Source organism: Camellia sinensis, chromosome 6 (genome assembly GCF_055761805.1).
Source record: "Camellia sinensis isolate YWXY chromosome 6, ASM5576180v1, whole genome shotgun sequence".
Taxonomy (NCBI): Eukaryota; Viridiplantae; Streptophyta; class Magnoliopsida; order Ericales; family Theaceae; genus Camellia; species Camellia sinensis.
Genome location: NC_138966.1, coordinates 203903884 through 203920588, shown reverse-complemented (window position 1 = coordinate 203920588; position 16705 = coordinate 203903884). Strand labels below are relative to the sequence as shown.

General features: G+C 36.8%; 1 protein-coding gene and 1 pseudogene across 2 annotated transcripts in view; one reads left to right on the top strand and one right to left on the bottom strand.

Annotated features, from left to right (window-relative positions):
* LOC145794018 (intermembrane lipid transfer protein VPS13-like) overlaps positions 1 to 16705 on the top strand; it is a 50782-nt pseudogene that overhangs the window by 6790 nt on the left and 27287 nt on the right. The gene's annotated exons all lie outside the window — the stretch shown is intronic.
* LOC145792211 (uncharacterized) lies at positions 7084 to 9098 on the bottom strand. Its single transcript, XM_082872982.1, has 3 exons — positions 8962 to 9098; positions 7806 to 8836; positions 7084 to 7705 (listed from the first exon to the last, which is right to left on the bottom strand). Exons 2-3 carry the CDS (start codon positions 8090 to 8092, stop codon positions 7264 to 7266), a joined length of 729 nt encoding a protein of 242 aa, XP_082729108.1. The 5' UTR covers positions 8093 to 8836; positions 8962 to 9098; the 3' UTR covers positions 7084 to 7263.

Here is a 16705-nt window from a genome sequence, read left to right as displayed (position 1 = left end):
CAAAATAAGGGCATGCTGACTGTAAGGTAATTCAGTGAATTCACTGTTGCCATGTGACTTTCTAAGTTGAGAATCCCACATATATCAATAACAGATGAGTTGTCACTGTAATAAAAAAAATCGAGCAACAAATCGAGGAAACCAAAGCCTGTGCACCAATTCACATGACTTGACCATCCATCTGCATATAAGGACAAAATAAAGGCATGCTGTTTGTAAGGTAAATCAGTGAATTCACTGTTGCCATGTGACTTTCTGAGTTGAGAATCCCACATATATGAATAACAGATGAGTCGTCATTGTAATACAAAAAATCGAGCAAACAATCGAGAAAACCAAAGCATGTGCACCAAGTCACATGACTTGACAATCCATCTGCATATAAGGACAAAATAAAGGCATGCTGACTGTAAGGTAAATCAGTGAATTCACTGTTGCCATGTGACTTTCTAAGTTGAGAATCTCACATATATCAATAACAGATGAGTTGTCACTGTAATAAAAAAAAATCGACCAAAAAATCCAGAAAACCAAAGCCTCTGCACCAAGTCACACGACTTCACAATCCATCTGCATATACAGACAAAATAAAGGCATGCTGACAGTAAGGTAAATCAGTGAATTCACTGTTGCCATGTGACTTTCTGAGTTGAGAATCCCACATATGTAAATAAGAGATGAGTTGTCACTGTAATAAACAAATCAATAAAATCGAAGACTGTGACTATTTGAATTGTTCTTGTCATTTGGGAAGTATGACTATTTGAATTGTTCTTGTCATTTGGGAAGCTATTCACCGACCTACCTGTTATGTTTTATGTGTTGTTGAAGGTGGTAGTTCGATTCACCGAGTTTAGTTTTTTGTCAACCCCTCATTCATTACCGGAGTCATAATTTTTACTGAACTTTCAAGAATTGGAAGGTGACTCTTTCTTCTTTCCTGATGGAGATTGAAATTCGTTGTAATTTCATCCCTATTTCAGCAGCCCCAGTTAAGGGAACCTTTTCTCCGAGTTGCCTGATCTATTTTATGTGTTTTAAGTATTCACATAATTGAACATACATTAATCCATTCATTAATCCAGAACATTCATTAACAAATTGCAATTCAATAAAGAAAGTCATGAACTCATAAATGTGTACTTATAAATGTAGTTATTTCATAAACTTCAGGTTCATAACAAAAATACTTGAAATACATCCGTACGTTACACCAACAACAACATTGTCTTACACTCCACGAACGAACATATGAAAGATAACGGTGTTTGATTTCTTATTCGTCATCTGACATGTAGTAGTCAGAGAGATATTTTTCATTGTTGAAGACATTATTTCGCTCAACCATTGTCAAATCTCTGTTGCTTGCTTCTGCCATTTCAGTGGCTAGCTGAAGCATGAAATGTCGACATCTCTGCATCAACATCCTGTTGTTCTCCTTCTTAATTCTGCTAACTGCTTTTTCATAGTCACTCACATTTCGTCTAGCCATGGTCAATGAATGACGATGAGGTACCGGTGCCCCAAAGTTACGTAGATCATTATACAATCCTTCTTGCTCCGTTACCCTGAACGCCCATTCTGCTCGGATACCAGCATAATAATCCTTTGGACTTGAGTACTTTTCGCTCTTGTAGTCATACATAAATGGAGGTAGCAGCCACACTTTCGGATTTCTTTGCCGGCGTGAACTTCCTGCACCTCTTGAAGACATTGTTAATAAAATTAAAAAAAATAATAATAATAGTAATTGTATATCTATTACTATTGTTATGACTTCAACAAACATCATACTGGGGTATTTATACACATCATAGTGGTGGTAGGGCACTATGGAATAAGTGATACACGTGATATTATTTGATGTTATTCATTTCATGTAATTTTGATTACCCGTGACTTTGTGTACTTGTGATGTAGTCACGGACGTGGTTGTAAGATAAAATAATAATTGTAGGCCATAGAATCACAATGCAATCCCTTCATATTCGAGCAGTGCGTTGTCAAATAAAACAAAATGCAGTGAGTTGTCACATCGGCACATCAAACTATTTTGTCATGCTTACTTTTGTAATACAATAAGTACTCACTTGGAATTGACGATTTCAGTACGTATAAGTGTTTTCGAGAAATTATAAATGAAATCGAAAAATGAAATTTTCTTTGTATTAAAGTAATATTGTTCATAAACTATCATTGTTTTTCTCACCAACATAATAAAATGGTCACCTGCTAGGTAAACACGATTGCAACTTTGGTGCCTATATTTTATCTTATTTTCAGTTAATGAACTTCACAGTCATCCGATTTTTATTGTCATTACACAATCGTCCATCATATTTTTTTACCAACATAATAGCATTTTCTGCTTCTTTTCACAGTCGTAATAATGTGACTTAGATGAATTCTGAAATGTGCGGAAAAAACAAAGCATGTAAGTTGCACTGCAGAAGTCACATGCATCACGTAATGTCAAGAAAAAAGTCACAACGTATACAAGCATGGCAAAGTAAGAAAGTCACATGCATTACTGCATCACTGCATAAAGTGACATGCAGCATTGCATCACTGCACAAAGTCACATGCAGTGATGCAGTGATGCACAAAGTCACACGCATCACTGTATCATTGCACAAAGTCAGATGCATCCCTGCATCGCTGCACAAAGTCACATACCTCCTACGTACTGTGCCCATTGCCATTATGCACAAAGTCACAGGCATCGCTGCATCTGTGGCACAATAGCCGATGCTACAGGCCGTTGATTCGTTCATGACTGCACAAAGTCGAGTCCTGACAGCCGTATGCACTGGATAAGGTCAGTGGCATGCATGTGATCGAACAGGAAATTGCATACATACAGCTACCATGTGTATATATGGTATAAATATCGTAGCATACCACAACAAAAGTTTTACATCTATTTCTACCGATATGATCATGACATATACGGTGGTTGATCTATATTCAGCAATGGGTCGCTATTGGGTTGCAGATGGAGATGAATTTCAATACCCATTAAATCCAAATTTGCGTTACTCACGTGCCACCGTCAATACCATGAGAGCTGAGTGGGAATTTCGCAAAACTCGAGCAAACGTTCTCGTTGAGCTATGCCGTGAAGTTAATCTTAAATTTCCTCGCCGGTTAGCCATGTGTATGCCAACTGACACTCCACAGTTGTTGCAAAGGGCATTGCATCGTATCCGCGACGAGGTTAATCGCATGACCCAACGTTTGCAGAGGTCCGAGCTAATGAAGACCGCAAATGAGCGTGTCGAAGATGGGTTAATGGATGATGCACACCAGTATTACGCCTGGAGCATGGATGTTATGTATGAATCTGATATTGAGATGTCAGATGATGATGATAATGAATGAAATTGTTTGGATGAACGCCCAGGGCATTTCTGTAATGCATGCAATTTGTAATGCTTATCCATGACTTATCAATGAAGCGAGATATTTCAATTATTTTTAGCCTTGAACAAACATATTTTTTATAGCTTCTTTACACGTTTTGTTCAAACCAAACGCGTTTGTAATTTATGTTCTCCTAAATTACGGACAATGAGAGAGGGGTAGAGATGTGAAACAGATTTGTGTGATTCATCAATATAAATAAGAATAAAAAATTGTGAAATGATAATTGCGAATAAATAAGTATGACACTTACATCAGCTGTACAAGTTTGACACATACAAACAAAAAAAAGAAAAAAAAAAACCTATATAGTCCATATCGCAACCGCTAATGCCCTAACCTGCCCCCAGTCCCACAACCCCGACCGTGGATCTCCCTCCTCAGTCTCCTACGGTACACTCTTTGAATATTTGGCACTCTCTCCCCTGCATGCTGCCCTCCACTGACTGCCTGTGGAGCCTGTGAGTGTGTGTGTGACCCCCCCTCTCCTGCATCTGATGCCTCTGATCCTGCCTGTGCCTGTAGATCAGATACTGCTGTGAGCTGTGAAACTCCCACTCCCTCGTCTGGTGCAACTGTATCACGATCTGCAGCTGGACCACGACCTCTGCCTCTGCCCGCACCCCGACCTCGGCCGCGACGTCCCCCACGACCATAACCTCTCCCTCGCGCTCTGGGGGGGGGGCTCAATATGGCCCTCATCATCAATGTGTGAGATGTCAGTGAGAACTGCATCATGTGTACTCCTGGGCGCGATCGAAGTAGTCCCCATAAAAGCAGGTGGTAACTGGGTGGGTGGGGTAGCAACATCATGCATGAACCGGGGCGCGGTCGAAGTACTCCCCAGAAAAGTAGGATGTAACTGGGTGGGTGGGGTAATAACATCATGTATGAAGCGGGGCGGTGACCAATCAGGGTCAGGGTCAGCGTGCTGGGTAAGATGTACGTGTGGGGAATATGGAGAAATGTATGGGGTATCATGTGGTGGGGTGACTGAAGTCGAAGGACCTGCTGTGGCTGGCGCTGAACTGGAAGGCACTGACGTGGACGGGACTGATGTGTCTGGAGCAGCTGCTGCAGTGTGTATACCGTAGTCCCCAAAATGCAGACGATCTACCCGATGGGCATGCTGGATCCCCTCGTACAATAACTCTCTGATCTCTACAAGGGCCTGCAGACCAAGCTGTCCATCACGTCTGAAAATGGCGTCCTCAGCCAAGTGATATGACCTCCCAGCTCGAACCACCTGTAAAAAAAATAGATATATTAGGCTATAGTTGACTGAAAATAATCAGTTATGATATTAACAATAATCGGAGATATAGTACGCTACTCACCAATGACTCGAGAGAAGGCCCAACTCCCTGATATCCGGCCTCGGAGAGGTGGCTCGGATTACCGACAAGTAGGTGTGTATGTCGCCGATACCACAACATGTAAGGGTCGGGAGAGGGGAGGACCCCATCGCTCCAGTCAGCCTGTACAATAGTGTCGCGACGGGCATCCCACAACTGTATGTATCGCATATGATGCTGACTCCAGTCAGTGCTGGCTCGGCCACGTCTATCCGTCGCATGCAATCGCCACTCGGTGTCACACTGATCCGGCACGGCCTGGACCCGACCAAACTGTCGGAGGACACGATCAGGGAGATGCCACTCAACCACGTCAAAACAAATGAGTGGTACTCTCGCCATCCATATATCCTCACCTAGGCGGCAGTAGTCTGGGAGCGTGTGGAGGACATCAGCATAAGGCTGCCAGATAAACTACAATAACGACAAATCTATTAAAAATCGCTCATAAACATATACAGTCCATATGACAATTAAAATTTAGGTATTTAAATTTGATACCTCGCCGTCTATCATCCGGTCAAGCTGGCCTCTATACACGACCACTACGTGGGTCGATACGACCTCGTGGCTCATGTCAACCCTCCATCGGCTACCTCGAGGTCCGGCCGGCATCTGCATGTCTCCCTGCCCGATGGGAAGCTCACCAGGAGCAACTAGTTACCGCCTAGACGGGGCAATGCGAATCAATCTCTCCCACACCCAAATCTGCAATAGTTTGAACGCAATTACAATACTGATATATGCCATACAATATGAATTGACATGTAATAAAATTCTTACTAACCTGTAGCAAGACAAGGGGTCCTCCGATCTGAGTCATACCCACCTGAGTGGCTCGACATAACATCCTATACAAGCATGCCAAAGCCGTGGCGCCCCAGCTGTACTGGCCGATGACGTCAATGTCTCTCAACAGTGGCAAATACATCAGCTTGAGCAGGTTCTGTGACTTATCAGGGAGAAGTACCCCCCAATAAGCCACAGAATATATGCTCGCGCATGCTGCTGTACTAACTCATCTGCAGCATCATCTGGAAAATCGCCCTGAAAATGCTCCGACAGCCACCTCACCCTCACTCTACCTGCCTGTAAGTCTGCAGGTGTAGGTGCTACTCCCAATAGCTCAGCACATAGCGCTATCCACTGCTCCGTCGTCAATGATGGGTCAAGTCCAGTAACTGCTCGCCCATCAATCCGTAGACCGTATATGACAGATACGTCCTGCAATGTGACGGTGGCCTCACCGGTCGGGAAATGAAATGTATGAGTCTCTGTGCGCCATCTCTCGACGAGAGCAGTAATGAGTGGGTGGTCCAATCTGATATGGCCGATACGATATACACCATAGAATCCCGTGCGTAGTAGACACTGCAAGACTCTATGGTCCAATGGACGATCCCACAAGCCGGAATCTCCCCGTCGGCATGCCACCACGGTGCGTGACTGGTCCTGCATAACAGAATGAGTATTTTAAATTATAGCATTATCAAGGAAATGAAAAACAAAATGCAGTGTATTTTCATTGTACGCGTAAAGTCCAACAAACGTTATTGCATACCGGGTCCTCCCATATACTGTCAGCCCGATGTGGATGACTCAAAAGGGGGACCTCATCAGGTAGATGTGCCATGAAGCCTGTACAGTTGAAAAACAAATACATTTTGAAAAACAGTATTGGTGAGCATGTAATTTAACTATATCAATGAAGCTGAAATTATTATGTACATGACGACTTGGAAAATAAATGTGGTCGATTATTTTAAAAGTATAAATTTGTGTGCCATTAACATAGAAGCAATTAACTAAAATCAAAATTTTGCATATTATGTGCCATTAAATATGATAAGCAATTCAACATAACCTATCGTTATCTATGCTTCGGACTAATATAAAAATCTTTTACAAAGTCATTTTACGATCTCAGTTACATAAGCTTAATAATGACCAATAACATGTGGATAGTTTTTGTATGTCAATATTTACAAACAAAATGGAATGATCATTTTTTTTTCAAAACTTCATTATTGATTTTGACATATTTAACAAAATTCGTTACATTTATGGCATATTCGACAACTTCATTATTGATTTTGTAATTTTTGTTTTGCAATAAAGTAAAAAATTTGTAAATTACGTACATGTAATTCATAAATTCTAAATGTACAAAATGCTTGAATCAGTCGAAATATTAAAATCTTAAAATGAAACAAGAACTATGTGATTTTAAATAAAATTCTGTAATAAACATTTTGAATGAAGTAGAGAATAAAAACTATGATAGTTGTAAATTTTGTCAAGCAAATAAAACAATTACAATATATAAAGAATTAAACCACAGAAATGATCTATTACAAATAAAAAATGTTCTATTACATGTATGACCCCGTTTACAAATAATGAATTACAAAAGAAAAGAAAATGATCTATTACAAATAAAGAATTACAAAAAGATCTATTACAATATGTAAGTATTACATAGTCTTCATCGACCAAGTCGCGTCGGACATGTTCGCCTGTCATGACCTGTCTGCTGGCACTCACTGCAACGAGCGGTCAAACGCCTATCTGATATGTCCATCTCATTCGGAATACGAGACATAGATGCACGACCCCGTTTCACTTGTCGCAGACGCAGTACATTAGGCATTAAAGTCCACTGCGGATCAGCCCAATAATCTTGATGCGGTATTGGATTGAATTTAGTTTCCCAAACCCTCATGTATACAGGAAGCCTATATACTGGATCAACGTACTCGAATGGATTGTCACCGCATTCAGACATTACAGCGAGCATATGAGAACATGGATAGTGTCGTATCTCATATTTCCCACAACTGCACGTGGGTTGATTCATCCGCACAATTTGTGTATTGCGACCTCGTCCATGGCGAAAAGATGTTTGCACCTCAAACACGCGGCGTGGCCTATAAAAAAATTATAATAGAAACTAATGAAGTTCATGTTTTTAGGTGTAGTTAAATTGACAACATAATAACAATAATTTAATTTATATTACAAACTAACCTGTCATATGATATCAACTTGAAAGTATTTGCCCTTGCGATGCCATCCTCAATAGTTTTTTGCATCTGTCTAGGGTATTGGAACTCATTTCGTACATCTAGTTCAGCTTGGGCTCCCATCTCGTCAAAATATTTTACAAGCCGCCGAAATGTAAATTCAACCATAGCTGAGATAGGTAAGTTCCTTGCACCTTTCAAGACGTTATTGAAGCACTCTGCATCATTGCTAGTCAATACCCCCCAGCGATGTCCACCGTCATACGAAAGGGCCCACTCCTCAGGATTCATCTTGTAAACCCAAGTGATGGCTTCTTGGTCAATAGCCTGTATTTGTTGTAAGTAACCATTACACTTTCGTCATTGATGAGCACTTCCTGCTTTCCATAGAAGTTGTTTCAGCTCCTTATTTCTGAACGTAGTGTTAAAGTTACTACAAACATGTCGAAGGCAGTGCCGATGATATCCAACAAATTGGAGCGAGGGATTCAACCAATGCCGCCTCACAGCAGCTAAAATACTCTCAGCTCGATCGGATATCAAAGTCACTCCCTGTCGGTCCATGACAATATGTTCCTTGATATTTGACATGAAGAACGACCAAGACTCCAAACTCTCCTTGTCGACAACAGCAAATGCAAGTGGTAGTACTTTGCCATTGGCGGTGACAATCGTTGCTACAAGCAACACACCAGTGTATTTCCCGTATAAGAATGTACCATCTATGGTTATAACAGGCCTACAATGTCTGAATCCATCGATGACGGGTTTGAAAGACCAAAAAACAAAGTGGAAGACGGGCATAATGGTTGTATTTCCGGTATATCTATGCTTCCATTGCACGATGGTGCCAGGATTAGATGTTTGTAATGCATACATGAATTTAGGCAACATCATATATGATTCATCCCAATCTCCGAATACCATTCGAATTGCCTTTGCCCTTGCATGCCACGCCTTCTTGTAATGTATAGTATAGTTCATGGATTTTTTTATGTCTTCGATGACATTCTTAATGGGCATATCAGGTTCGTTCTGCATACAATAATACCTATGAGTCAAATTATTTTGGTGTGAACACTTTAAAGACACAATTTTGGTGTGAACACTTTAAATAAACAATGTGTATATAAATGTAAAAATTTATTTTGTATACTCACCGCAACTTGTCCCAAAAGATGAGAAGCAATGTAACTGGAGCTAATATTTGTGTGGTCCCTGTTCGTTCGTGGGTATAAACAATGGTGAGGACCCCTATACTGCTTTATTTCAAAAAGCCCATGTCTCTTACTAAGAGATGCACTCAACCACCATCTACAGTCGTGCTTGCAAGCACACACCCAAACGTCTCGCTTGGAGGTTACGACTTTGTACTCTCGATTATTTGTTGCATGGTATAATTTCACAGCATGTACGAGTTGCTTCTTATCAACGAAAACCATCCCTTTGTCCAACTCTGGATTTTCAGCATTCCAGATTCGGTTACGGGGAACGACATCGCGGTTACTAATGTCAAAATCACCACCCATGTGAATGTTTTCAAAGAAAGGGATTTCAGGTCTAGGTGGAATGGGGGCATTCTGAATATCAACGGGAGCGTCGACATCATCTTCTTCATCATCATCATCATCTGATCCGCCCAATAAATTTTCTTCATCACACATTTCATTGTCATCATTGTCTAGGGCGACATCAGGACCGTACATGTCACTGTCAGCAAACTGCACAAAATTAACCGTTTCAGCCATATTACCAGCAACTTCAACTGGAGTCGTATGATGGCTATAGGTGGGCACATCTTGGGTGTTATTGTGAAATTCAGTCTCGTATCCACCATGTGAACTTGATTCTCCACCATGGCCATGAAATGTCTGTTGTGTGTAGCCAGCTGCATAACATTCATTTGATTCATACATAGGAGACTGAAATGCTGTCGTGTCAACCCCATGTGTCAGCAATGTAGTGAACGGATGCGAATCCATCTGTGTTACATTCGGAAGATTCTGTACAACCTCTTTCTGAATGTACACTTCCAAACAATTTGGTGGTTCGAAATTTCCACCGATACTTAAAACGGTGTTCAACGCCTCATCGTCATTTATCGGTAATATTTTGTATTTGCTGGTTGCTTGCCACTGGCGATAAGGATATCTACATTTGAAGATCAATCGGACTGTTTCCCCGTAACTTGCGACCTTGGACATAAACATCTCCTCCAAATTGCCAAGTGTGGTGCCAAGTTGCACCATATATATCCCTTTCGGCTCAGCATCATATGACACACCTTCATCGGGATCGCGAATTATGTTTCCCCCCCAGTAAAAGATAATTGGAACAGTTGCCATATACTTGCTTCAATGAAACAATAAATATTAAAATATCAACAATATACATATATCGAATTGTACTTGTAAAATAAACATTAAAATTTGCAGAAGCCACAAATAAAAGCAACCCTCTAATTTTTTATCAATTTATATTTTCCAGGGTTGAAGGAACTGTAGAGGTGAAACATTAATTCAATTTGTATTTTGTGAACTATATATTTGTGTCTCAACTTGATTATTACTGTTTATTTTCTCATTTACTTCCTATGTGAAGACTCTTATCTTTTCAACGTGAATGTTCTTTGTTGTCATTGCTCTATTGTCTTAATCTAAAAAACACATAACAAGAAGTATACTTGTTGTCTTAATTCTTTCGAATTAGTGGCGAAAAATAAAATAGGTTGAGAGATATTTAGTAGAGGGTGACGCGATTGATTTGGACAATATAAAATACAGGGTGCAAACATTGAGAGAGATTTTTTTAACCTGGTGATGTAATTGTTCAGATTTATGGAAAATATAAGTTAATTTGATTTGCTCCAACTTGTGCCATTACGGACCTTAATGACAAAGTTATTTCCTATGTGAACTAGTAACCCTCGTCCATTTTGTAGAGGGCATAGAGGCTTTCTTATAAAATTAAAACAACAAACTGATTTTGGATCATTTTGGATTGTTCTGAAAAGTAAGAAAAAAATAAAATTTATTTACTCCTTTTTTTTCTTACACATACAAAAACAAAAAAATAATTACAGAGATAATTTATAATGGCCAAAAATTAGAGATAATTAAATTGAAGTTGGTGGTTAAATGTATGGACTACATTTTGGATAGTTATCCATGTGAATCTATCGGGCCATCCGTACCAATTATTTGGTATTACAAAACACATGCTTACCCATCAAAGTGCCAATTTTTTTTTTCCCTTCTTACATACGAAATTGCTATGGACTATTAATTAAAATAATTTATTACTCTTTTCATGCATATATGTCTGCACACCTCTATGGACAGAATAATTATGATATTTGCTTCCGCCAACACCTAATTTTGTAAATCTATTTAAGTGGCCTTCAGTAATCTTAGGATTACTGGCCGGTCATACCTATAGTAGCGGGTTTGGGTCGTGATAGAGTGGTATCAGAGCACGAGTTATACCGTACACATGAGTCCATATAAGCTACAAGATGTCCTAGAAAGAATTAGGGGCATTACATCAGCATGTGTTAGTGTATGTGAAATTATACGACATGTCTGAAACAATTAGACATGAAATGAAATTGAGCATTGTCAAAACTATAAACGAGCTATTTGCCTATGTTTATTACTGCTCTATTTACCTATAGCAAATGGAGAGAACAAGAAGTGATGATGTGATTGAATCCTTTGATGCCAGAATGGAAAGAATGTTAGAAGGTTTAACCGAGTCCATGAGATAACAACAGAGACAACAACTACCTCTTTCGCCTTCTTCAGTGCAAGTGGAACTGATAATTAACGACATTATCGGGTTGACTCAGAAATTTAACAAGATGAAACCTCTAACTTTTCTAGGTGTTATTGAGCCACTGAAAGTTGAAACCTGGATACTAGAAACTGAAAAATTATTTGAAGTGTTTCCATGTTGGATCATTTTGGATCGTTGTGAAAAGTAAGAAAACTTGATTTTGGATCATTTTGAATCGTTCTGAAAAGTAAGAAAAAAATTAAATTTATTTACTCCTTTTTTTTCTTACACATAGAAAAACAAAAAAATAATTACACAAATAATTTATAACGGCCAAAAATTACAGATAATTAAATTGAAGTTGGTGGTTAAATGTATGGACTACATTTTGGATAGTTATCCATGTGAATCTATCGGGCCATCCGTACCAATTATTTGGTATTACAAAACACATGCTTACCCATCAAAGTGCCAATTTTTTTTTTCCCCTTCTTACGTACGAAATTGCTATGGACTATTAATTAAAATAATTTATTACTCTTTTCATGCATATATTGTAACTACTCTAAATTTATTACAAAGTAGATTTTCCTTTTCAATGGTAGTGGACAATCACAAAGTGAAAAAGACGATAAGTCAGTTCGTTCAATACCCATTTCAAAAACTTTTTCAAATTTTCTTCAGTTTTCTCATAAAATTTTAATTTGTACTAGAATACTATTATATGTATTACAAATTCAGCTCATTAAATGTTTTAATCATATTTTGGCTGCCTGACCCCAAATATAGTGAAATAAACCAAACGAAATTAAACCAATTTTTTTTTTTTTAAAATCAAATGCAGTCAAATTTAAATATTTTCAGAAACCAATAAAAATATTTCTTTTCAATAAAATAGAGTCAAAATTAAATATTTTGATCAACCAATAAAAATATTTCTTTTTAATAAAATAGAGTCAAAATTAAATATTTTGAGAAACCAATAAAAATATTTCTTTTTAATCAAATAGAGTCAAAATTAAATATTTCAGAGAACATGATCTTTTATTTGAGAGAACATGATCTTTTCATGGAGAGAAAATTAAATATCTTTTTAATCAAAGACATTCAAAATTAAATATTTTTTTGTTTAATAATTATATTTTGTAGAAATTAGACATTAACAATTTCTGAACCATAATTTGATTCAAAAAATGTAGACATTTTGATTCACAAGCATAATTTCAAAATTCCAATTTCTGATTTCAAATTTCAACATATAGACATTTCATAATTCCAATTCAACAATTCTCAATTACATGAATTTCGTAATATGACATTAACAATTACGAATTAAATGAATTACAATTTTTACTATTTTTATTCTTAATTAAACAAAATTACTTTTAAAACCATAATTTGAAACCCTAATTTCCTTTTAATTCCTGTTAACAAGCAAAAAAAAAAAAAAAAAAAAACTCACAAGCATCATTTCAAAATTCCATTTTCTGATTTCAAATTTCAAATTTCAAAATATAGACATTTCATAATTTCAAATCAACAATTCTCAAATACATGAATTTCATAATATGACATTACAAATTATCAATTATATGAATTTCGGATTTTTTAATCGCAATTCTTAATTAAAAAAAGTTACTTTTAAAACCCTAATTTCCTTTTAATTCCTCTTCACAAGCAAAAAAAAATAATTTCCAATTCAACAAATGTACGTTGGTTTATTCAATATTCAAAATATAGACATTTTGATTCACAAGCATAATTTCAAAATTCTAATTCCTGATTTCAAATTTAAAAATATAAACATTTCGTCATTTCAATTCTCAATTATATGAATTTCATAATATCACATTAACAATTATCAATTATATGAATTGATGATTTATGAATTTCATCATTCCAAATTTCAATTCTCAATTCTCAATTCTCATATTTATGATTTATTTAACAAATTCAAAAAATTCCAAACCCGATTTATGATTCAAAAGCATAAAAATTCAAATGCATTACAACACTTAATAATGTGAACCCTAAAATGACATCCTAATTTGAACAATCCTAATAATGTGAACAATCTGATATCGAACCCTAATTTCATCACCACAACCACACGGACAAAGCATAAACATTCAATTCTCAATTCTCAATTCTCAATTATATGAATTTCATAATATCACATTAACAATTATCAATTATATGAATTGATGATTTATGAATTTCATCATTCCAAATTTCAATTCTCAATTCTCAATTCTCATATTTATGATTTATTTAACAAATTCAAAAAATTCCAAACCCGATTTATGATTCAAAAGCATAAAAATTCAAATGCATTACAACACTTAATAATGTGAACCCTAAAATGACATCCTAATTTGAACAATCCTAATAATGTGAACAATCTGATATCGAACCCTAATTTCATCACAACAACCACACGGACAAAGCATAAACATTCATAACCATATTCAATTTCATAACCACAATGATAAAAACCCTAACATTGACAAAAAAATACATTTAATAATTCCAAAAAATTCAAATACATTTAAAAACCCTAACATTGACAGAAAAACCCTAACCCGTATGCCAAAAAATTCCAAACCCTAATTTCATAACCACAATGATAAAAACCCTAACACATTTAAGAATTCACATGTAAAACCCTAACATTGACAGAAAAATAACACATTTACAAACACAAAAACTAAATACATAAAATTAGGGTTAATGTCATACCACGGAGAGAGAGAGAGAGCACAGACAGAGAGCGAGAGCGAGCTGAGATGGAGGAGCGAGAGCAGAGAGAGAGAGAGCGAGCGAGAGCAGAGAGCAGAGAGCAGAGAGCGAGAGTGAGAGCGAAAAACCTAAGTCTGAAAATCTGAAAAACGTATGCAAATGAGAGGGGGGGTTCGTTCGTATATATGAGGACTTTAAAAACGCTGATCGAAAAAGCGTTTTCATTTAACTGAAATCGCTATTAGCAATAGCGTTTTAAAATTTGAACTGAAATCGCTATTAGAGATAGCGTTTTTTCGGGAAATTTTTTTTGTTAAAATCGCTATTAGAAATAGCGTTTTTTAGGAAATTTGTAAAAAGCGTTGTTAAGAAAAGCGTTTTTATGTGGACAAAAACTAAAGCTAGAAGCGCTATTTGTAACAGTGACTTCTTAATTAAAGTCGCTATTTGTAATAGTGATTTTCCTGTTCATCTAATTTTACGCTCCTAATAGTAAAAGCGCGAATAGTAATGGCGCTTTAACTTAGTTTTGGAATTCCGTCAGGAGTTGGCCTAGTTTTGGAAATACAATGGAAAAAGGGCTTATATTGGGAAAAGCCTCCATTGTGATGTTAGTACATAGTCTACGGTGCTCATGAATGACCTTTCTAGGGTTCTGTGTTTAATCTTATCTGAATGTAAGGGAGGGGGTACTACCTCCTCTTTTATAAGAGGTAGGTCACGTGACCTGTAACAAAAATTTTAGATGTTCTAGAATTCTGTTAGAATATGTCATCAATGTGTTAGAGAATATCATTCATTTGGATTTTCCTCGATCTTTGAGCATCCATGAAAAGGTCCATAGGTGTAGTCTTTCTCTCAGTAAGGCTGGCTTGAGGTAGTAGCATTGGGCCAATGCCATGTCAAGTGATACTGTTGTCTCTATCCACCTCTGAAGCATGGGTACTCCAAAAATTATGTTGTATGAGTACCGGGTATGTATTCGGTATCGGTATGAGTATTGGTATGGTTGTATACATACCAAATATGTGAAATATGTGTCCAACACATACCAAATGTTGGGTATGACATGGGTACTTTTGTCGGTATGTTGAGGCATTAATGGAATGTTTTAACAAATATAGGGGTATTGGAACAAATATGTTGTGTCTATTTTGAAAACTCCAAAAATAAAGGATATTTTTTGCAAATATCACAGATTTGAGAGAACACTTCAGGTTCTTTTCAATCTTTATAGATTGAGCAATTGTATATTTTTCTATTGGTTGAGCTTCTCTCTCTTTCTCTCTCTCTCTCTCTATGTATATATGTTGGTTGTCATTAAACTCTAGTTTTTACCTTGCTTTAATTGCTTTTTGCATTTTATTTCTAAGTGTTACCTATCATGCACTACTACAAATTATAAAAAAATATATTTTCATGGCTGTATCATCGCCGTATCCATATCTTATTTTTAACGTTTTGGATAAACTACCAATAGGTCCTAATAGTTACACTTAATTCTCATCAAATCCTATTGAAAATAAGTCTTAATAAAATCATCGGTAAAAATAATTTTTTGTGATGATTTTTTTGCATATGCCGCTAAAAATTGACAATTAGTGACTTTTTTTTGTCACGGTTTTTATAAATTGTCACTAAAGCTTACAATTAGTGACGTTTTTCTATAACGAATTTTTTAAACTATCGCTGAAAGTTAAAATTTAGTGACGCTTTTTTGTGATGATTTTTTTAAACTGTCGCTGGCACTTATAATTAGTGACATTTTTTGTGACAATTTTCAAACTGTTGCTGAAAATTAACAATTAGTGACTTTTTTAATAGTGTTTGATGAAAAATGTTATTAATTATTATAGGACCTATTGGACAATAACTCCACCTATTAGGACCTACATGTAGGTCCCTCTAAAGTTTTTCCGTATCATCGTACTTGTAACATACTCGTACCAGCATTTGTGCTTCATAGCTAGCTGCTAAGCCACATGCTGTTGTTGAAAGACATTATCATACCTAGGTCTTGCCTCTTAAATTAGGCATTAGAGAAATGGTGTGGTGCAACTACTGTGGAAATAAAGGTTGTGTGGCATGACCACCCCAACAACTAAGATCGAGTGGACTACTTGAGTCGTGTGGTTTAACCACCATTGTATCTTATATGTATGTGACATGAACTTCTTTTGGGGATTTGGGCACATTTTCTCAAGTCTTCAACCATACCACTCTGGCATGTGTCCTCTTCAAAGGTTGACACAAGTAAGATCTTAATCCAATGTGTAGAGTACATGGCGCATCCATTTGTGCACAACACATGAAGGTGTCATAGTTTCATTCCTCTCTTTTTTAGGCAGACAATGAACTTTGACATAATTCATTTACAAATTTGCTTAAAAG